General features: G+C 32.9%; 5 protein-coding genes across 8 annotated transcripts; 2 read left to right on the forward strand and 3 right to left on the reverse strand.

The window, feature by feature from the left end:
• The first annotated feature begins 345 nt into the window (after positions 1–345).
• On the forward strand, positions 346–2,125 carry LOC108347257 (uncharacterized). Of its 2 annotated transcripts, none has more exons than XM_052868819.1 (3): positions 346–1,024; positions 1,107–1,682; positions 1,762–2,125. In XM_052868819.1, exons 2-3 carry the CDS (start codon positions 1,320–1,322, stop codon positions 1,960–1,962), a joined length of 564 nt encoding a protein of 187 aa, XP_052724779.1. In that variant the 5' UTR covers positions 346–1,024; positions 1,107–1,319; the 3' UTR covers positions 1,963–2,125. Both variants share the same exon structure in this region; 1 of them encodes a protein (XP_052724779.1).
• On the reverse strand, positions 2,038–2,958 carry LOC108346699 (uncharacterized). Its single transcript, XM_017585758.2, has 2 exons — positions 2,723–2,958; positions 2,038–2,650 (listed from the first exon to the last, which is right to left on the reverse strand). Exons 1-2 carry the CDS (start codon positions 2,956–2,958, stop codon positions 2,038–2,040), a joined length of 849 nt encoding a protein of 282 aa, XP_017441247.1.
• A 58-nt stretch (positions 2,959–3,016) lies between these two features.
• LOC108346698 (protein FAR1-RELATED SEQUENCE 5-like) lies at positions 3,017–4,000 on the reverse strand. The gene has a single exon (XM_017585756.1). It carries the CDS (start codon positions 3,998–4,000, stop codon positions 3,017–3,019), a length of 984 nt encoding a protein of 327 aa, XP_017441245.1.
• Positions 4,001–5,133: 1,133 nt separating this feature from the next.
• LOC108347595 (uncharacterized) lies at positions 5,134–11,226 on the forward strand. Of its 3 annotated transcripts, none has more exons than XM_017586945.2 (4): positions 5,134–5,597; positions 8,082–8,311; positions 8,696–8,792; positions 10,693–11,226. In XM_017586945.2, exons 2-4 carry the CDS (start codon positions 8,132–8,134, stop codon positions 10,947–10,949), a joined length of 534 nt encoding a protein of 177 aa, XP_017442434.1. In that variant the 5' UTR covers positions 5,134–5,597; positions 8,082–8,131; the 3' UTR covers positions 10,950–11,226. The 3 variants fall into 3 exon arrangements, with proteins under 3 accessions (XP_017442434.1, XP_052724631.1, XP_017442433.1); XM_052868671.1 differs by having other exon boundaries at positions 5,146–5,597; positions 8,066–8,311; XM_017586944.2 differs by having other exon boundaries at positions 5,147–5,597; positions 8,061–8,311.
• An 8,704-nt stretch (positions 11,227–19,930) lies between these two features.
• Positions 19,931–23,503, reverse strand: LOC108346697 (transcription factor MYB115). Its single transcript, XM_017585755.1, has 3 exons — positions 22,926–23,503; positions 22,452–22,578; positions 19,931–20,374 (listed from the first exon to the last, which is right to left on the reverse strand). The coding sequence occupies exons 1-3, from the start codon at positions 23,501–23,503 to the stop codon at positions 19,931–19,933; spliced, it is 1,149 nt and encodes a 382-aa protein (XP_017441244.1).
• Positions 23,504–23,731: the final 228 nt, after the last annotated feature.

The raw sequence follows: 23,731 nt of genomic DNA on the forward strand, positions 1-23,731 counted from the left end.
AATAAAGAAATTTAGAATAGACATGGCTCGTACTCGAGGAGGTTCCTCTTCACATCGCGGAGAAAGTTCGTCACAGGGTGAGAGGCGGAGACCTACAACTTCTGCTCGTAGAAGACGTGGAGCAGTTGAGTCTGAAATTCATGTTGAGGACCATGGAGATGTGAGGTTTCACGAGGATGCAGTTGAGGATCATGAGGATGTTGCTGAAGGTGGATTTCCTGGAGGTCCATTAAACGCTTCAGTATTGACACATTACATTCACTATGTTGCTTATGCGATATGGGAGGGTCGGGTAAGTGGAAAACTTTAATTTTAATGAATATTGTTTAGTTGAAATAATTTTATACTAAATATTATTGTTTAGGAACGGGAGGAGATCAAGTTGATCTCCCATGGGAAGAAGTTAAACAGATTAGGATCCTGCCACGAGGGCATTAAAGACATCGTTAATGGTTATGGTCTAATGTCTTTGGTGGGCATATCATATGACTATGTCGATAGGGGTCTACTGTTGGCATTTGTAGAGAGATTTCATTTCGAGACTAGCAGTTTCCATCTCCCCGTGGGTGAGATGACTTTGACTTTAGATGATGTGTCATTGTTGCTGCACCTCCCAGTTTTAGGGCAGTTCTGTCATCTAGAGGAAGTAGATTTTGAAGACAGTAGACACGTCATTGTGGAGCTTTTAGGCGTGGATGGCGGGAGAGCTGGTGCTGAGTTAACTGCAGCTCACGGTGTGAAAGTCAGATTGAGCTGGCTTCGAGACATCTACGTTGAGCACTGTGAACAACAGCAGTGGGAGTACGCTGCCTGGGCATACTTGTTGCATCTAGTTGGATGCAATATATTTGCTGATAAGACTGCCACATCCATTCGCGTGTCTTATCTTTTGCTCTTTAGAGACGTACACACATGTGGTCGATATGCTTGGGCCGTTCCTGCACTAGCATACCTGTATGACCAGCTAGGAGATGCCAGCTTGGCTTCGACCAGACAGATGGCAGGTTATTTGACTCTGTTACAGGTAGAAATTTAGTTTACAATTTGATTTGATTGAAATTTTTCGATGTCGATTATGAAATAATGTATAATTTTTTGTTTTGTAGAGTTGGATATATGAGCACTTCCCTACATTGGGAAGAAGGCGTATGGTGTCTTCGTACATGGAAGACAAACCTCGTGCTGCAAAGTGGGAGTCACCGAGGCAGGGTTCCACCCTCTTAGAGGTCAAGGTACACTTGGATGCGCTTACATATGATTCAGTCATCTGGTACCCTTATTAGTCACATCGAGAGAGTCGTCCTTTTTACAGCGTTTGTATGTTCTCGGGATGGATCAGGATTGGTGAGACATTGTGTCGACATTTGCCTGAGCGTGTTTTGAGGCAGTTTGGATTTCGACAGTCCATCCCTCGAGACCCACCCGTTGTTGCAGATGCGGACATACTGGCGACCGATGATGTGTGGTTGCACTATCGTGATCACGTTGTTACGGGTGTGTCCGTCAGCAGATTCCCATCTGATTGTGTTGATGGTTACCTTCGTTGGTTTAGGATCATATCTCATCCTTACATTATTCGTGCTGCTGATGACGACCGACCGAGTCTTGCTCTCAGACTCCGACGTGACATTCCTGATGAAGTACCGCAGCGTCGTAGATCGGCTTCACAGTCTGGTTTGCTGGTATGTTTACCTACATTATTTATATTATATAATTTTGTTGGGATTGTTTATATAATTATGTGTCATCGTTATAATGCAGGGTGTAGTGAGGACATTTGGTAAAAGGTTACAACAAATGCTCTCTTGTAGGGAAATTCCCGAGGGGACAATAGGATACACTCATGCACGAGAGCTACTGGATTTAGCTGACGCAGCCGTTGAAGAGTACTCACCGACCAGGATAGCTGCCAGGAATGTTCGTGACAGGCATGTTCGTGGAAGACGATCTACTTCAAATTGAATTAGCTTTTATAGTTTTGCAGACGAAGATTCAATTGTTGACTGAAATGTGTCTACATGCTCAAAATATGAGGGATCACGCTTTGTAGACCTCTGTTCTCTGAAGTTTTTTCTTTTGTGCACCCTTCGTCTTAACTTTATGCAATGGAGGTATCATAGATGTCATTGCAGGACAAACAATGTCAAGTAACTTTTGTTTAATTGTCACTTTACCTCTAATCTCAACCTCCTTAAATTTTTCTTCAACCATAGTCAGCTCATGTTGTATGGATAACTCTGGCTGTGATTCATTCGATACAATATCTGAAATAGACAATCTTGTCCACATCACATGAAATTCACCCAAGGGAATCATACCAGGGGCATAACGTGCTAATTCACAAGCATAGGGGACACCGTACGTCCGTCTAAGTATGCATCCACATCTTCCCGTATCGAGACCTATAAGATTTGCTCGTTCTAATTCTTTAGTTATTAGTCCTAAAGCATATCTGGATACACGTCCAACAAGTTTTTTGTATTTTATGCCTTTATAAGCTTCACTCATAAGATTCAGACTAATTTCGAACGACACTTTGATCTTATTATGTTGCAACACTATTACATTATGAATGGCATCCCAACAAGAACAAAGATCTCCCATACTGTTTCCCAATACTTTCTTTAAGTTCCAATGAGTAGACTCAACCCTAACAAAAATAAATCAACAATATTATCAAATATTCAAATACAGTGTAAACTAATATAATATTAAAACATACCTATTCGTTGTTGTATTCCCTAAATGCATAACTTTGTTTGTCCATGCCTTCACAAAGTAAGTATTGTATGGAATAATCCAAGTATTATTCACATATTCAAATAATAAAGGGCATGAACGACAAGTGTATTCAAAGTGATTCACACAGTCCCCAAACATAGATTCATCTTCACAATCCATGATGTTCTCCCATTCTTCCATTATGACATCCCATGCTTCCTTACAATCAAGTAACATTTTGCACTTCGCTTTGACATTTTTTTGAAATATGGAAGCGACATAACAACTGATATGACTAAGGAAAGACATTGTCGATGGAATTCATCAAAGACAAGTCTCTATCGCTGATAATGACTTGTGGACCGATATCAGATGTCAAAAATAAACCTCTAAGCTTTTGAAGAGCCCAAGTGAAATTATTTTGACTCTCACTTGATAAGAATGCAAATGCGACTGAGTAGGTTAACCTAGTATATGTCATACCAACAATCTCTAACAATGGCAACCAATATTTATTTGTTTTGTAAGTTGAATCCATTAACAAAACAACATTAAATGCATTCAATAACTTAATTGCATCAGGATGTGTCCAAAAGAGGTCACTAACAACTTCAGAATCCTCTGCACATCTACTCCAATATATGTAATTATCCCGATCCAACGTCATCCTCAATTGTTGCAGCTCAGTTCTCGACCCTCTCAATGAGCGTTTATATGTATACCTTGCTGTGTAAACTTGTTTTATTGTAGTTACATTATGCTCATTATTTTGTTTCGGAGTCAACAAAATATTTGTTGGTGTTACTTGGGTTTTAGTCATATCAACAAGTACTGCTTGTTCAGTAGGATTTAACCTACCAGCATAAGGATGCCCCACTAAAGTTTTTGCTAAATCGTGGTTATGGTATCCACATATCACTTGTAATACCCACCCATCGCCATTATCAGATGGTTTGCCCCTTAACTGGAAATGACACTCACATTTTCGGGTGCCATATGCACTAGGTTGGTCGGGTTTGTATTTTCTATATTTTCCGCCTCTTTCACATCCTAGCAACATAAACGTCTTCCTCCCAGGTTGACCGGTAGCTTTATCGGATCTTATAGTCACCAGAACAAATCCTAGATCATATGCAATCCCTTTTACCCATTTAATTAAGTTTTCACGAGAAGAAAAAATTTCATTTGTTGTGAAATTATTCGTCAGATCTTCCTCAGCAACCTCATTTATAAATGATGAAAATCCTGATAGCATGGTACAATTTATTTCAGAATCCATCTCATAATGATATTCGTCCATTTAAATTATAATCACCTATAAAAAATAAAAAAAATAAAACAATAAATTTATAATTATATTATAAAATCAAAAACTAATACAATAATTATACAATTATAAATTTATGAACAATATAATCTAACTTAAATCAAACACCAAGTTAAATAAACTTAAAACTATGTAAAATATTATTAAAAATTTTCATAACAATTTTTATATCTAAAACTTATAAAAATTAAATATTTAAAATGCATTTTTTATATTAACAACAAATAATAATTATAAAAATAAAGTTAACTAGTTTTATTCAATTTTTATATAAAACAAACCTACTTAAATAATATTCATAAAACAACATGCAAAATTATGAAAAATTCGTAACAATTATTTTTAAAAATTACATATTATCTAATTATATTATAAATTCATAAAAATTATACATATACTTAAATATAATTATAAAATAATAAAATAATATATAAAATAACTAAAAATTATATAAATAAATGAATGGCTGTCAAATATATTATGGAAATCTAATATATTATATATTGTTCCATCTTCAATTTTTTAAATAAATGCTAATCCTTACTTGTAATAATTGAGTATTCAAATAGGTAACTCAGTTTTTCCTCATAAAAAATGTATGGTTAGCTGAATAACAAGCACTGATACTAAATAAAATAGTTACTAAATAAGATAGGCGAGAAATTTTCATTCTCGGATATGGAAATCCAAAATATATATATATATATATATATATATATATATATATATATATATATATATATATATATATATATATATATATATATATAATCGAATTTCGATAGGTAACTGATTTTTTTATTCTAAATTACTTATATTAATTTTAATAAATTCAGAAAACAAAATCATATGTAATTTCATTATAGACTAATACAAAATCATAAATAATTTTAAAATTAATAAAATAATTAAAACAATAACATAAATAAAGTTTTATGTATAATATTAAACATATGTATCGGATATTGATATCTGAATTCTCACTTCCACGTCGGAATCGTATGCATTTATTCTCAATTTGTTTCAAAATCATAAGATCACAAATTAATTTAAATATTAAAAATAAATAAACTAGGTAAACAACATACATAAGCTAACGAGGATAGACAGGGTCGAGAGCATTGAGGCTCAATCTTTCTTCTCTTCTCTTCTTCTTCCGATACTACTCCTCTCTTCTCTTTCTACTTTTTCTTTTTTCGATTTGTAAAACCTAGGATTAGGGGAGTACCGGCGTGAGAGAGAACGGCGTTGGGAAGCAATTAATGCTCCGGGAGAGAAACGGAAATAGTGAATTTAAGAGGAAGGAGGTGCGGTTTCAAGATGAGTTATGGAGAAGAGGGAATCCGAGGTTGGTAAGGTTAATGGTAGGGTTCAGAGGTTTTATGGTGGGGGATAGAGGAAGATTATAAAAAGGGCCAGAGTGGGAATGGTAGAGGCACCAAAGCAAGCATCTCTAGAAACTTAAGAGTGAGAGAGAGATTCCGAGAGAGAGGCGCGTGCTGTAAGCTCGGTAGAAGTGCGGGTTGCTGTGAGGAAGAACCAATTCCAGGTATGGGAAGCTATTTTGGTTTTGATTGATTGCTTGTATGTGGTATGATATGCATTTTCCCTGTTGATGTTCCTTCGGGTATAATGTGATGTGGGAAGGATATAATTGTATGTTGGGTGGAAATGAAAATAGGGTGCTGATGATTTGATTCCGTTCAGTATATTAATTGGTATGTGAGTGGTATTTGGGTTTTGGAAAGAATGTGTTAGATGCTCTGTTTCACCTATGAAATCTGAGATAGTAAAATAAGGATTATGAGTTCATGTTTTATGAAGTTGGTGAATGCATGCGCATTATGAAGTTAGGAGTTAGTTATCTGAACTGGGTGCACTTTGAATGGACTGTCTGGACGTTAGTGATTGAGTTAATCTAGATATAAGTTATACAAATTGATTATGGATATCTGTTCTGATTCGGTCAAGGATAACATGAATCTTCATGTGTTAGAATGAAGTTAAAACGGTAAATTATGATTCTATGATGATTTAGCTTTGAAGGGAAAATTTAGACTCTGTTAGAATGATAATTGAATGATGCTCTGCGTGAAATATACTCTGTAATACCTGTGAATGTTGGATGAATTATGATATTGTTTGATGATTGCGGAACCATGGTATTTTTTTGTGTTTATCTGGTCTGAGTATGAGTTGTATAGGTGAAGAGATATATACATGTAAATAGCATCACTAATTGGTTGAATATGTGATCTGTACTAAAAATCTATTTTGTAAAATGCATGATGAATTATAATAATTTGAAGTAGGATTGAATGAGATCCTGGATTTATGCACTGATATTATGTATGCCGTTAGATAGTGAAGAATAATCCTAAGTCAATGGAAACTTTTTTTGGGCTGATAACTACGGTGCTATCTTCATACATGAACATTGTCTTTATCTGGAAAAAAGGGGAAAAACCATGTATGTTCAAGGGTAGAGAGATAATGGGTATTTTGTTGTTTGAAGCTGTGAATCATGGTGATGAATGAATGCTTGGAAAGGGTTTGTATAATCGGACGGTAATTTTATAAACACGAGTGGAAAACTGTATGTTCAGACCTTTGAGTGATGAATTGTTGTGTTTAATATGAACTGCGATGTTTTGTAAATTTCCAGAATTGATTAATTGTGTGCATAAGTTACTGATTCTGTATGTGTCTAGGTTGGTCTAAATATATGTTCGAATGGTAAAGTGGTTCAGGTTTGAAATTCAATACTGTTAGACACTCTCAATAAGTATATATAGCTGTAAAGAGTAAAAAGGAACAAGTGTTTAAGTTGAGCATGAGTACTGGGATTAAAACGGGAATTAACGTGAGGGCAGGGTATTGTATGTCTGAAAATAAGTGAATGGGAGGGAATGCTATGTGCCTCTAACGGTGTTATTGGATGTTCATCTTGTATGAAACCCTTGGCTGCGTGAAACTGCTGCATATGTTGCTAAATTGTTTCAGTACTGTTAGGGACAGTTACTAAAATTGATACTGTATGTGTTATGACATAAATTGCAGAATTTGGTGATGTGATGCGTGCTTAATATTTAGTCTAATATATGTTATTGCTGTGTGGAAGTGATTTATTGTCAAACTGCATTTCTGTGTAATGAATCTGGACTGTGTGAATGAATCTTGTAAGCCCTCCATAATATATTTTCTCTCTTTTTTAATCTTAAGTAATACCAAGAGTGTTGTACAAGAAAAGACAATATCTAGGTAATTAATACTAATAACCAAACTAGCTTTCTAGGACTGTTGGACTTCTTAAATCAAGAAGTCAAGAAAGCAAATAAACCACACCAACAGATTATACTTCTCTGAATATACTTCTCTTATTCAATGAACCAAGAATACAATTGTATAGTAATCCCTCTTAAGGAAGCCCGATCTCCCTCCACTGGACTAATGTTCCAGTCAACAACAATTACTAATCTCATACCCCCCGCCCTTTATCACTAATTCTTATTTATACTCCCCTTTCCCTCTAACTAACTTCTAACATAAACTCCCTCCTAATTTTTAACAGACACTCTCTCCTTCCCGCCTTTATTTTTCCTCACATATACTTTTATTCCCCTATCAAGGACATACTACTTAGCCTATCTAAACAAGTAATCAAGACAAATTATTTCAACAATTTATAGTTAATGTCAATATAAAATTAACTTTAATATGAAATATTAAATTAGTAAATAATAATACTTTTAAAAAAATTGGAGAATTATTAATATTAATAATTAATATTTATAGTTTAAATATATTTTGATATAAAATGTTAAATTTAGCAAGACCTAAGCCCAGTTTTCCAACCCAGAAGACTACTCAACCTAGAATAAAAGCAAATCCATTGCTTATCTCTAACTTCAATTTCTTGCACAATGTTCAGAAGGGTAGTTTCTCAGTTTAAACTGGATAGTTTTTGTTCATTGGCATATTTTGTTTAATGATATAATAAATTCTCTTTAAGGCTAGTTGCTTCTGATGTCAGCACAACGGAGGGAGGACTATAATTGAATTGAAACAAGTGGGTGTAGCTAAATGGGGAACGATGAAGCTGGTGATGAGAAAAATAGAGTGGTTTTTGTGACTGTTGGGACAACCTGTTTTGATGCTCTTGTGAGAGCTGTGGATTCTAACATCGTTAAACAAGCCTTGTTTGCGAAAGGATACACCCACCTTTTTATTCAAATGGGTCGAGGATCATATCTTCCCACAAAGGTACTTTCCCCTTTATAATTTCTTTCCCTCTGTTTTCTCATTTGATATTTTTTGGTTGAGAATTTCTTTTGTAATAATTAAATTATAAATCAATTTGTGCTGATAGGGGATGTGAAATTCTCACTTCATTTGTTGAACCAACATTGCAAGCTTGCTTGAAAGAAAGGTTTACATATCATTTGGTTATCAGATAAATATGTGTGGATATGTGTAACAAACTCAACTTAAGCAAACTGACATCTAGTAACTGTATGCAACAAAGTTTAACTAATTCAAAAGATGGAGAGGGATAACAATTTGTAGACTTTATTATTTCTCTTTTTTATAGTCTCGTTTTACTAAGTGTTTCGTTCTTGTTATTAACCTTTTCTTTTATATTTGTAGTCTGAAGAAGATGCTTCTTTGGCTGTAGACTACTTCACTTTTTCATCCAGTATTGCAGCTCATCTCAGATCAGCTTCTCTTGTCATCAGCCACGCAGGTATGTTGGCTAAGACTTGTCTATTGCATGATTTTTTGTGTATTCTTATGTCTATATTGGCAGGTTATCATGTACTTTGTCTTGGTACCTAATTCTATATTCTGCTATTATTAATCAGCTTTCAGGACGAATGTTTTTGTGCGAATGGTGTTTGGTTAATGTTTGAGAACCTCTTTCATTTGAAACTAAGAAGTTGATAGATATCAATTCAGAATATAGGGATCAAATCAGCAATAGGAGGAATTTTTATTGCATACCACCGTCCAACTTTGGGTACCAATAGGAGGATCTTTTCGGTGAGCTTTGGTGTTTTACAGTAGTTTTTTTGGGTTCCTCTACCTAAGAACCTAACAGTTTCATTCTAAACCGATTGGATATCAAATAAAAGCACACCTTGTTATAAGAGATTAACTTCACACATGAAAGATTTACAAATATGAGAACTCCTTTTACAAGTTGTCTAGAAGATGCTTCCACCAAGCACTTAAACTCCGAAAGCATGAAGAAATGTTTATTTCTAGATGTTTTGTTGCAAGTCTTTATGTTCATGAATTTCTATTTGTAGGTATGTGTCCTTCCCAGCCAGACATGATGAACATTATGGCAATAGACTGGTTATTGTAGAGTAGTCTTTAAGTACACTTACCTTTATACCCACCCTTCTACCAAATATATACTCCTAATGATTTTTTATTGAATAACCGATATGCTGTTTTTAATTCAAAACTTCTAACACGTAATCAGTTATTTTCTATGACATGTTCTTATTGATTACTAGCACCAGTCCATTATTAATGGATCCTTTCCTGATTCACTTGGATCTCAATTCTCATCATCTTAATTAATAGTGGCTGACCTACTTGATTCCTTGGGCCCATTTGATGTTAGATTTCCCCAATTTATGTTCTGTTTCAAGCACAAACTTGGTTTATAAAACTATTAGTTTTTATTGTTTGAGGCTTGGTAAATTACTCTAACTACTCTGAATTTAAGCGGGGTGTTACTGTAACATTGGTTTAAAGAAGCAAAGAATAATCATTCATTTGCTTTATTGCTGCCCACATCAGCTGTACAGGATTTGTTAGGTTACTTTATACGAGTAACCTAAATATATGCTCTCTTCTCACTCAAACACTCCAACAACCGAATTGACAGTATGTATGTATGAAATATTGATTCTGTAAAGTATAGAAAATTACAAGTGTAATCTCCCCCAAGGAAGCCTATCTTCCTCCACGGGCAATTATGCCTAGTCTATACCCAAAAGAAAATATATGATAATCCCTCTTCCCCTATTATGTAATTATTTATACTTTCTCTCTCTCTACGAACAACTAACAAACTTCCCCGCTATTGAGCCGTTCGGTCATTAGCTCTCTCCTCCAATGCAACACCATTCGGTGTTAACACATTATCGTTTGGATATTACTTCAACATTTTCACTCGGCTTCGGTTCTCCTCTTCTATTCCTCCATTCATATCCACCGTTCGGTATATACCGTTCGGTCCTTACTCCTCTTATATACTTTTAGCTTCCTAACAGTATTCAATATCAGTATATCCTTCATTAGTCACAAGATTTATAATGGATTTGACGAGTATCGGGAGTCATTTTGTTGTATCTTATTTAAAATGGATATTTTGAGATGTTGGCACTGATGTTTATTCCATTACTAGCAATGCTATTCCTTTCATCAAACAAAACACTTAAATTTGTTGTTGTATTGTGATTAAGCTGGGAGAACATCATTCACATGAGAAAAAGGACAACAATGCATAATAAGTGGAAACTTTAAGTAACCTCTGCTGTGTTATTGTCAAGTCAAGGGTTAGGTAATCTCTATTTTTCTGTTTTATTGTTTGGGGCTTGGTAACTTACTGTAACTACGAATTTATGCAGGGTCCGGTAGCATATTTGAGACATTGCGGCTTGGCAAACCTTTAATCGTGGTCGTAAATGAAGATTTGATGGATAATCATCAAAGTGAACTAGCCGAAGAACTTGCTGATAGAAAACATCTGTATTGTGCCAGTCCTCAAACACTACAACAAACTATAGCTGATATGGATTTAAGTTCTCTCTCTCCTTACTCTCCAGGTGATGCTACACCGGTGGCCCAGCATATAAACAATTTCCTTGGTTTTCCTGATGACTGATATATACAGCCCTTTTGCCCCTCTTTTGTGGTTAAATGCCATTGGGAAGGATGATAATAAATTCTTGTGATATTTTGATGCCATAAATATTTTCGTCATATGAAGTGAAGTTCAGGTTAGTTTAAGTAAATGTACTTGTGACACTTAACAGGGATGATATTCAATTTCGGTAATCTTCGGATGCATTAAATATTTTCAGTCTCAGTGTTGAATTGAAGTGTAATGCACATGAGGGTTGATATTAAAGTTTTGGTCATCTCGGTGCCCTGAATATTCAGTTTTGGCGTTGAACGGAATATTATTTTCTATGCAAGCAATGTATATGTATTCGTGTATACTATTGAGTTAGTTTTTATACAGGGAAAGAATCAAATATTAAATATGGATAACGCAATCGTAATTCTTAGTAGGTGAGTGTATCTCTAAATCAAATTTGCATCTTATTTACAAATTATGATTTTATAATAAGAGTTTAGCAGGGGAAGTATCATCATCACAATAAACTTTAATAAGATAGATACTGAAAGATTTTAATATTATCATAATAAGTGCGATTATATTTAGTTGGTAATGTGAGATTTTTAATATAATAATTAACAAATAATATTTACAACTTAAATGATCAAGAAGAAACTATTAATATTGTAAGACGTACATTTAGATAAACTTAATAATTTATGATGAGATTCAATAATTGACATTTATCATATTAGTTTTTATCAAGTTAAAATTGTAATATTTGTACTATTCTTTTATCCCATATTTGTTAATTTATGTGGCTATTTTTGGACAGTTGAATATAATATTTATTGTAAGTAAAATAAATAAAAATAGAAACATACTATGTTATACTTAAAATTTTGTAAAAGTAATTTTTACATTTATATGATTTTGTATCATTAAGATGATAACTAGGAGACCAAAAATTAATAATGCATGGCATGATGGTTTTCAGTTTTTCTGTAGTTTTTTTTTCTTTTTAAAAAAAATCAATAGATGTATTTAAGCTATTAAAACATATCAATGAGTTAAAGAAATGTTTAAAGTTAAACAAGATACTAAGAAGTAGACTTTAAGTCTAACTCAATTCCACAAAATCGGTTTGTAAGGTGAGGTTTGCATTCACTTATATACTATAAATTGACCTTATTTTTTGTCCATGCGGTACGTCTCCATCACACGAGGTATACATATCTTTAGACATTAATGGGTGGACTTTAAGCCGGTTTTCTAGGGTTAAAAAGTTCACTTCTTAACACAAGAATTTACCTTTCAAATATTGTATCTATTGAAATATAAAATAATGAAAAAGAAAAAAATAAGAAAAAACATGTAACTAAGAAAAATAATAAATAACTAAAAATGATAATATTTATGGTAAAAAAAAATACATAAACCTATTTTAACATGTTTTATATCATAAGTTCAATAAATCTAATTATAATTAAATTATAATTAAAGCTAAGCATAAAAACCAATTAAGAAGTAAATTTAAAAGTTAAAGTAGGACTTAAATTTTTATTCATCATAATATTGCATTACCAAATGTAACAAAGGTTATTTTTTCATAAAGCTTCTATTATGCTATGCCAATTGCACATTGACAAAGGTATAAAAGCAAAATGTAAAGACAAAATGTAAATTTTAGTGCATCTAAGACATCCATGAGATCAAATCATGGAAGTTTGGGGAAGTGCCGTGGATTGTGATGATTTAGAAGGATTTGAATATGGTATTTAGACTCTTTGTTGAAAATGTAGGTGGTATCTGTTTAATTTCACACAAAAAGTTTTGTTACGACATGGCTAAATAAGGTAACATTCTTAGGTAATAAAACAAGTAACAGAAATAACCTCCTAAGTAACATAACAAGTTATGTCCATTGAAAATTGTTTTCTTTGCAAGGTTAGAGCTTCACATTGGAGTCAAAATAGGATGTTTTGGACCTAGATAGGTGATGAGTGCATATTTATGTCTACATTTTAGATTTAATTTCAAAATTTTAGTAGAATAATTATGCTTGAATGATTGATTTGAATAAGATTTGTGATGATTAGCTTTATCGGATTTGGAAATTAAAGAGGCTTAAAATGTGATTTTTAGTTGCATAACTTATTTTGGATAGTCTAATGTTTATTGATGCAGTTGGAATTAAAGTTTGAATTGCAATTTTGAAAAAAAGAAAGAAAGGGTTAAAGTGTAAATAAAGGAAATTTTTGGGCTTCTCTACAATTTTGGAAAATTAAGAAGGGCGTAAATGAAATTTAAGAGACAATTCAGTTGTTATTTTAAAGATAATGAATTAAATCTAGAAATATCAACAGAAAAGATCTTCTAAATATTTTTATAATGATCTAAATCTTTTAATTATTTGGAAGATATAAGATAAAATATCTTATCAATAAAATATTAAGAGTCCAAGCTCAATCAAGCCCTATATAAAGAAACCTAGGGGAGGCAAAAATGAGAACTCATTAATTCACTCAGACTCCTCCATTGGAAGCAATCATCCAACACTCTTCTCACTTTTATTTTACCATGTTTTCTACTCCATTCATAGAGGGCTATGCTTCTAGAACTATTCCACTATAATTTCATTATGGATTCTGAAGCTAGGTTGAATTAATGAATTTGAATATTTTGATTATTGATTTGAGTTATTCTTCTTCTATGTCTTTCATCTCTCAATCATATTAAAAGTAATGATTTTTGCATCAAAAGATGTTTGAATCTACATGCATATTGATCATATGAGTTCAAGGGTTTCTAGGTTTGATTGAGAATTTACTTTGATTGAATTTAAGAACTTTCATATGATTAAACGTGTTCTTGCTACTAATTGAGAATGTACTTTGATTGGTGGTAAGAATTTTAACTATAATTAATTGAGAATTTACTTTGATTAATTAGTTTTTAATTTGGTTAAGAGATTTAAGAATAAACATGACTAAACACAATTGATTGAGAATGTATTTTGGTTGAATTCATTGTGAATAATCTAGAAAGGTCTTGCATTTGATTGAGAATCGACTTTGGTTAATTGTATGATCGCCCTCGAGTTAATTAAAAATGTACTTTAATTAATTTGAAACCTGAACAATAATAAATTGAACAATGACCTGTGGATAACCAATGATGAATCTATCTTGGAGAAACGACAGAGGGAGTTGGGAGAAGGAGTTAGGGGAAGAAGGAGTTGGGAGAATTTGAATATTGGGGGAAGAAGAGCTTTAGTGAAATGAGGGGAGAGAAAAATCTCACTTTCTTATACACCAACCACTTACCGAAGGTCAAGTTCCTTCGGTAATGTCCCATGTTGAGTACTGAAGGCCAAAATCCTCCAATTGTATACTACTCTAGAGACCGCCGGGAAATCCTTCATTAAAAAAAATTTACTGAAGGCCTGAGGGCCGTCGGTAATAGTCCGTCGATAATTCATGAATTTCCTGTAGTGTTAGTATAACTAGTACATGTAGAGAACTAAGACGTAAAGTGAATATTCATGTCTACTTACATAATAATATTATCTCTCAACGAGAGGATTTGAATACAATACAAAATAGTGTAACCACTTACAGGTGTTTCTCTCTTTTCTCTTATAATAGTAAGGAATTTGACAATGAAGCTCGAGGGTATCTCTTTCTCTTTTTCTCTTCTCTTCTATTTTCTTCAACTAAGATGTATTCTTTTTCTTGAGCTCTTTCTCTTTTTCTCTTCAGGATGGATATTTCGTTGTAAGCTCTTATTTCTTAAGATATTCTCTTAAGCTATCATCTTGATTTTCTTCTTGAGAGATCTTCTATTTATAGGCTTCGTGGATATTTTTCTGTTAGACTAAGTTTGTAGTATATAGCCTTAATACTTGTGTTTTCTCTTTCTTCTTTGCTTGAAGTAGGTTGTACGATCTTTTTAGACTTTGCTTCAAGTGAGGAACATTCCGGTAGTATCTCCTTTGTCTTTAACATCCACATTTTTATATTTGATCTATAGCATTGTGGATGCGTGTAGAATAACTTATATGCAAAATTAGAGTAAATTGTGCATGCAACAGATATGACTTTTCTTATCACTTTTGTTGTTTTTGAACGTTGAAATTTAATGTTATTTAATGCTTGCTCAGAACAACAAAGTGTTTTTGATTTCTTACCGTTAGATAGCATTTTACAATTAAGTTCTTTCTTTTGAAGATACCAAGCATAGATATACACTTCATCAAAAGATGAGGTACTTGTTAAGCTCATGGTATCGTTTAATCAAGCAAACACTTCTTTAGCTTTTGTCTCTTTTTAAATAGATAGCGTTTAGCTTGCTTAAGCTTCCTTACATATTTTGATAATTAAGTCTTTTAATGTATTTTGTCAGAGACATTGTCTCAACCTCTTTTATTTTCGAGAGAAGCTAAATACCTATTCTAGGTATTATAAGCATTGAGTGTTTAACTCAATCTCTCTTGGACACTTTAGGCAGAACATCGTTTAGCCATGCGTATGAGTGTTTTAGCCTAATTGTTTTTCTATTTCTACTTAGGACCTAAGTGTTATCCTATATTTTTCTATGTTTGTGGTTTAGGTTCTAGGTTATATGTGTTTTGGGATTTTGGCTTTAAATCTTGTGTTCTCACCTTAGGTTATTTTCTGATTCTTAACTCATTTTAATATTATTTGATTAAACTTCAAAACATGAGAGTGTTTGGTTGTATATACGATTTTGTCTTTAACAGACACATGTTAAAGAGTTCAACTTACGGATTAATTTTTCTATCAGTAATGTCGCATATCAAGTTATCATAATATTGACGAAAATATCCATTAGTAATACAATTTACCGATATTTAATATATTGCGATAATTATCAAGAAATTTTATAAATTTGTTTGTAAATTTTATAAACGAACATATTATCAACGAAACTTACACTGTCGGTAATCCATTAATAAATTACAGAGAGATTTTATTGACAACCAATATCCATTAATAATATTAAATATTTATATAATATATATATATATATATATATATATATATATATATATATTTGTTTTTGTTATTTTATGTTTGAGTAGAAGATTACCTCCCGTCTAAATTTATTTTAATAAAAATTAAAATGCAAGGATGAAGTTTAATGATACATATTGAATTTTTGTGGATAGTAGACAATATCAACGTGTTATTTTTTTATAAACAGTACTATTTTCGACAACCAGTATCCATTGATAATATTGAATATTTTTATAATATATTGTTAGAATATGTAATTAAAGCTGTCATACAGTATAGGTTTTCTGTATGGTACGATAGTTGGCATACTCTCACTTTGTATATATTTACATTACCTCTCTTACATACATAATACAGTCTTAACATTTCTGAATTCTCTCTCTCTCTAGTTCTTCTTGCACCCTTTTCTCTCTGTTTTCCATTAGTGGTATCAAGAGCCTTGGTTGAGAAGGACCTAAGGGGTATTGTGTCTGGGCACAGTGTAACTGGCCAAGTGTGATTGGAACGTCCAAAGAAAGGAGTTCTTGCAGCAGAAAGAAGGGTTGATGGCTGATCTTTCTACGATAAACTTTCCAGTTCTTACAGACAAGAACTGGAGCAGGTGGAGCACTCAAATACGAATCGTGTTTCGTGTACAAGGCGTGAGTGGTGTTGTAGAAGGATCAGAGACTGTGAAAGACGATGAAACCTGGAAATGGCACCTAAGGCTTGGCCATTTGAATTTCAAAGATTTGAAAAAGGTAAGTGAGAAAGGCTTGGTAGATGGAATATCAGACATCAGATTACCAAAAAGCATGTGTGAATCCTGTGTCATTGGAAAGAAAACGAGAAGATCATTTCAGTCAAAGATAGAAATGAGATCTAAAGAGTGTCTCGAGGTAGTACACTCTGACATTTGCGGTCCTTTGGAGGTGTCAACCTTGGCCGGAAATAGGTATTTCATTACTTTCATAGATGAATTCAGTAGAATGTCTTGGGTGTTTCTAATAAAGCTAAAGAGTGAAGCGTTTGGAATATTCAAGAAGTGGAAAGTCAGAGTTGAAAAAGAAAGTGGAAAAGCAATCAAGGTGTTAAGAACTGACGGTGGAGGCGAGTACACATCTCATGGGTTTGAGCAATTCTGCCAAGAAAATGGAATCAATCACGAGGTAACAGCTCCCTATACTCCGCAGCATAATGGCCTGGCTGAGAGGAGAAACCGGACAATCTTGAACATGACCAGATGTCTTCTGAGAGAGAAGAGTGTGTCACGAATTCTCTGGGGCGAAGCTGTGTCAACAGCTATTCACATTCTGAACAGGTGTCCCACTAAATGTCTTGCAGACAAAGTGCCCATCGAAGCTTGGACAGGTAAGAAACCCTCGGTTAAGCATTTCAAAGTATTTGGATCTTTGGTTTTTGTTCATGTTGCAGATCAAAGAAGGACGAAGCTGGAAGATAAAGGAAAGGCAATGGTATTCGTAGGATATCATCCAACCGGTGCGTATAAGCTCTATGATCCTGTGAAAGACAAGATGGTGCTAAGTAGAGATGTGGTGTTTCTGGAAGATAAAAATTTGGATTGGAAACAAAGAAAGACAGAGATGAAGAGGATATCGATAATGCATGGGGTAGTAGATGAATCTACATCTACTGAAACAGATCCCGCCGATTTCACCAACAGTCAAGCAGATCTGGAAAACACAACACAGAGACCAAGGAGACAACCTGTGAGACCATCCAGGTTCTCGAACTATGAAGTTTACTCTGATACAGGGGTGAGTGATGAAGGAAACTTAGTTCATATGACCTTGTTAGCTGGATCAGAATCAATAACTCTAGAAGACGCCTTAAAGCAACCTGTTTGGAAGACAACGATGATTGAAGAAATGAAATCTATAGAAAAGAACGAGACGTGGAAGTTGGTCGACCTTCCACCTGATAAACATTGCATTGGAGTAAAGTGGGTTTTTAAACACAAACTCAAGGGGTCGATTTCTACAACGTCAAGGGGTCGATTTCTCAGAGGTCTTTGCTCCAGTTGCAAGGTTAGAAACAATCTGATTAGTTATAGCTATTGCTTGTGCCAAACATTGGTCACTTTTCCAACTTGACGTTAAATCGGCTTTCCTGCATGGACCCTTGGAGGAGGAGGTATACGTTCAACAACCTCCTGGATTCAACGTCAAGGACAGGAAGTAGCAGGTGTACAAGCTACAGAAAGCTCTCTATGGCTTACGGCAAGCTCTAAGATCTTGGAACAAGAAGATTGATACCTTCTTCAGCAGTCACGGGTTTGAGCGATGCATTGTAGAGCATGGCCTCTACGTGAAGGAGAATTCTGATGGTGCAAAAATGATCATCTGCATGTATGTTGACGACCTACTAATTACCGGTTCAAGCCAAAAGGAGATTGATGAGTTCAAGAAAATGATGAAGGTTGAATTCGAGATGACGGATCTCGGGAAACTTGGCTACTTCTTGGGAATGGAGTTCACTCATACAACAACTGGACTGCTGATGCACCAACAAAAATATGCAAAAGAACTACTGGAGAGATATAAGATGATCGACTGCAACGAGACCAAAAGCCCACTGGAGATAAAATGAGAAGCTAAAATTAGATGAATCTGAAGAAGGTGTGAATGAAACTGTCTACAAACAGATAGTGGGATCTCTACGTTTTCTTTGCAACAGCAGGCCAGATCTTGCGTTTAGCATTGGTCTGATAAGTCGGTTTATGGGCAATCCAAAGAAGAGTCATATGACTGCTGCCAAACGCGTGCTGAGATATGTTAAAGGAACTGGAAGTTGTGGAATTCTGTTTCCATACGGGATGAAGAATAATGAGTTGAAGCTTGCTGGATTCAGTGATTCAGACTATGGAGGTGATCAAGTTGAAAGAAAGAGTACTTCAAGGAACATCTTCTTCCTGAACAAAGCACCTGTCTCGTGGTGCTCTAAAAAGCAATCTGTAGTTGCTTTATCAAGTTGTGAGGCGGAATACATATCTGGCTGCAATGCTGCATGCCAAGGTATCTGGCTAAGTGAAGTGCTAAAGGAGTTAAGGATACAGGAAGAGGGTGCAATGGTATTGAAGATGGATAACACATCGGCAATAAATTTAGCAAAGAATCCAGTGAGCCATGGAAGAAGCAAACATATAGAAATAAAATTCCATTTTTTAAGAGACATGGTAAACAAAGGAAAAGTTGAAGTGGTTTACTGCAAAACAGATTTCCAATTGGCTGATCTCTTCACTAAATCACTTAAATTTGATAGATTTGAGTTACTTAGGAAAGATATTGGAGTACTATCCTTGGACAGCTTGAATTAAGGAGGTGTGTTAGAATATGTAATTAAAGCTGTCATACAGTATAGGTTTTCTGTATGGTACGATAGTTGGCATACTCTCACTCTGTATATATTTACATTACCTCTCTTACATACATAATACAGTTTTAACATTTCTGAATTCTCTCTCTCTCTAGTTCTTCTTGCACCCTTTTCTCTCTGTTTTCCATTATATATATATATATATATATATATATATATATATATATATATATTATTTTATTTTTGAGTAGAAGATTACCTCCCATCTAAATTTATTTTAAATAAAATAAAATATGAGGAATGAAATGTAATGATATGTATTGAATTTTTGTGTGAGATAGTGAACAATATAATATGAACGTGTTATTTTTTTCTATAAACAGTAATCTTTTCGCGAAATGTTTAAATGCCTTCCTTTTCTAAAATACGTATGTATCTTGAATTTTATACTTAAAAACAATACAATTTATAAAGTCAAAATACATTTAAAAACTTACCGCATGAGAACTAAAAGAAACGCAAAATCCGGAAGATAGATAACAGCATAAAATGACATTCCTGCATAACTAATATCTAAGAAAACACAGCAACATAATAGAAGGAGTTAAGCAATGTGTCTTACAAAATTAAGGCGAAAAGTATATAATGATGCTCGCATACCCTTGTTAATCAGTATTTTGTACTTATCGGATTCATTCCCCTGTTGATTGCATTCGTTCCAATTGCACCATATGAAACCCCAATATTATTACTTTTAACTTGCAATGGCGCGTAGTTGCTGCTATTTCCAATAAACATTTCGTTTGTACACCTGAACAAAGTGGCTAGCCCATTCTTATTCTTTTTGCTTGTGGCTTTCTTCAACACTTTTGTAGATTCTTCCATAGCAGTGACCCTTTTAACGTAAGCACGGAGCATTGATCCTTCGTAAGGGTTTTTCTTACTCCCGTTGTAGCTCCTGCAACTCTGGCGTCTCTTGGTTCCATTCCAATGATTCTTAATACTATTTTCAGTCCTTCCAGGTAGCCTCTTAGCAATCTCTGACCACCTGTTGCCAAATTCCTGGTGGGCTTTGATCAGAATCATGTCTTCTTCCAGGCTCCACGACTCCTTCTGCAAAATTAGTTCATACACCAAAATATTATTACTATATGCTCCATATTACTAATACTGAACACAGGACAACCATACTTTGCGGCTGTCTGTATAGCTATGAATATTCAAAGACATATACAACATAAATATGGATTTTTTTTTTTTCAAATTTAATAAGACACTGATGCAGATCAATGTTGAGAAAGAAAATATACATTTTCTGACTCCATATCATCATTCTCTCCAGAAAATATACAATTTAAGAGAAAGAAAAAAAAATACCACTCAAAAATATTTTATTTCCAAACCATAATAAAATATCAATTTCAAAGAATTTATCAGGGGCGTGGCAATTAGGATGGATTTAATAATTTTACATTTCGAATTATAAAATGGATTGTGTGAAATACCTATTAACTTTTTTTTTTATTAAATGTTCAATTTATTTAATAAAAATTCAGGTCAATGTATTTATTAATATGTTTTTAAAGATGATGTCTAATTTATCAATAATTAAGTAATATTTAATTACGAAGAAAATGTTGGATTATTTTTATGTTAAGTATAAATAGGAAGAACTATTTGATTTTGACAATTAATTGATAAATCAGAAAACATTCATAAAATTAAATGAATGTAATACATGTGTTTTTTGTTTTTTGTTTCAGTAATAAAGTGATCTCATGAATTTACTTTACTTATTGATGACGGAACCAAGATTTGTTATATATAAAATTTCATTTGAAAATGTTTTGTAACTTCAATAACTTTTTAAATCATAAAGAGAAATTATATATAAATTTAAAATAAACTAAATATTCTAAGAAAAAAAATCAAAATCACACATTTAGGTCATCAGTTTTGCATATATCATAATTATAAGTTTAATTTTCATTAAAAAAAAAAATCAATGCTTGACGTATATAAATATCAATGTCTATTTAGCTTATCTAAATAATTATGTCATTAAAATAAGCTTATCTTTTATTAAAAAGTATGTTTTCCATGCATTTAAATAATCATAATAAATCTTTAATGTAATTCAACTATACAATTTGTTTCTCCAATTGGGACTCATGCACCTAATCGACTGCATGTTAAATTGTTATAGCTAATGTCTAAAAATCAGGAAAAATATAAATTATTTAGAGTAAATTTGTTAGCATATTTCAAATTGTGTACTGTTCATAATTTAGCTTACTACATTTTTAAAATGTAATAACTATTTCGTAATATATTATTTATAATCAAGTTTAAAAGACAGGCTAACAAAAATTTGCAATGTAATTTTTTTAAAATTAAAATAATGAATGAGAAATAAATTATATTCAAATATCTGATTTATAAAGAGAAAGAAACAATTCTCTTAATATTAAAGTCCGTAAAAAGTAACATATCTCTCTTAAATTAAAAGAAATGTCTTTATTTTACAATGAAAATATTTATCAAAAACTAATTATTATTTAAAATATAAAAATAGTAAACGAGAAAAAACCTGAAAATAAAAATAATATTAAAAATAAATTATATTCAAATATCTGGTCTATAAAGTGAAAAAAGTAACTATCTCTATAAGAAAGTCTATAAAAGAAATAATATATATCTCTCTCTAAAGTTAGAAGAATTTTCTTTAACTTCACAATGAAAAATATTTATCAAAAAAATAAGTATTTTATAAAACTTTAAAAAAAGGGACAATTAAATATTATTTCCTGCTTTTATATATATATATATATATATATATATATATATATATATATATATATATATATATATATATATATATATTAATTAAAAAATTAAATTAAAAATTAGGATGGACAAATCCTTTATTAATTATAAACAAACTGAAATGGTACGGAACACAGACACTTATTATAAATTATTAATTCTCTTAAAAAAATCACTAAGAAATTATATAAATGCAACTTTAATTAAGTAAATTTTTATTTTTATTTTTACAACGATTATCATTAACTGCACCATGTTTATGTATAATTTATTACATTAATTTATGTGTTATTCGTTTAATAAGTTTAAACTTCAATCTCATAACCAAAAGTTCTATATTCATAAGAATGGAAGGAAGAAAAACCCTAATGTTTGGCCGGAGATGATTGTGCCATCTTTCTCGACATTGCTTTCCAACTCTGCCGCACATCAACTTTGCAATTTCTGACCATTTCTTCGGTCCAAATTGATTCACCAACTCCACAAGAGCACTACAAAACCCAGAAATTTCGATTTAATTAAACATTAATAATTTTTTCAGCATTGGCAGATGACTGAAAAGAAAACTTCTCAGTAATTAAAATATAAGCAAATCACGAATAGTTTAAAATACAATCGGTTAGTTGACTTTATTTTTATTAAAAACACGTCAAAAACAAAATAAAAGTAAATGACAAGTTTTACATATAATTGTTTAAATGATTTAATAATTTTCATTATATTATTACCACTGGATAAATAGTTTTCATTACTAAATTATTCTATTCTTCATGATGGAAAAATGAGAAAAATCAAAGAAAATGAGAAAAGATTGGAAGAACAGATGTTATTTATATACCTGTCTTCTTCGGGAGTCCACTGTCCTTTGATTATATTATCAGTAGCATTGTGGGTATTGTTTTCCACCTCTACCATCCTTCGATCAGTGTCCCTATGAAATTCACTCATACCCAATCCATACTCATTAGAGAGACAGAAAGGAGATGGTGAGTTGGGAGAAGACGCTTCAAAAGGATGAACCATGGTTTTCTGGGAAAAATCCCATATGACTTTGCCTTTATGGTCATCATACAAAGCTTCAATTTTGCTGTTGTTCTTGGGTACTAACATCACAGGCTGGTGACTGTTAATGTTAGCAAAAGACCCATCACCGAAAGAAGGGGTTGGTATCCCGTTCCCATACATGGGGGTTACGATGGGGTTGGAACCGTCCATCACAAACGGAGGGACATTCACGATGTGGTCTTGAAAATGGTGGAAAACATGGTTAGGGTTAAACATGATGGGTTGAGATGGAGGAATGAAAATGGAGCTTTGGGATGGAAACATGTATTGAGCGTGTGGATTCAAGTAGGGGATTTTGGGACATATACTAGATAGGTACTGTGGCCCTTGAAAGCACGGATCGAACTCCATGTAAAAATGCTCACAACAATTCAGCGGGTTACGAAACAGAGACTGAAAGAGAGAAACTTGTATGTATGCAGATATAGTAGAGGATTCTTACAGTTATATGTAGAGTTGGACATAGATTTGTACAGTGAAGAAATTTATGTGTATGCTTTCTACGGTCGTGATTCATAGTCACTGTGTCGGTTCGTGTTCCACTCTTTGCTATATGTTGGCAACAAAATGTCACTTTAT

Source organism: Vigna angularis, chromosome 9 (genome assembly GCF_016808095.1).
Source record: "Vigna angularis cultivar LongXiaoDou No.4 chromosome 9, ASM1680809v1, whole genome shotgun sequence".
Classification (NCBI taxonomy): Eukaryota; Viridiplantae; Streptophyta; class Magnoliopsida; order Fabales; family Fabaceae; genus Vigna; species Vigna angularis.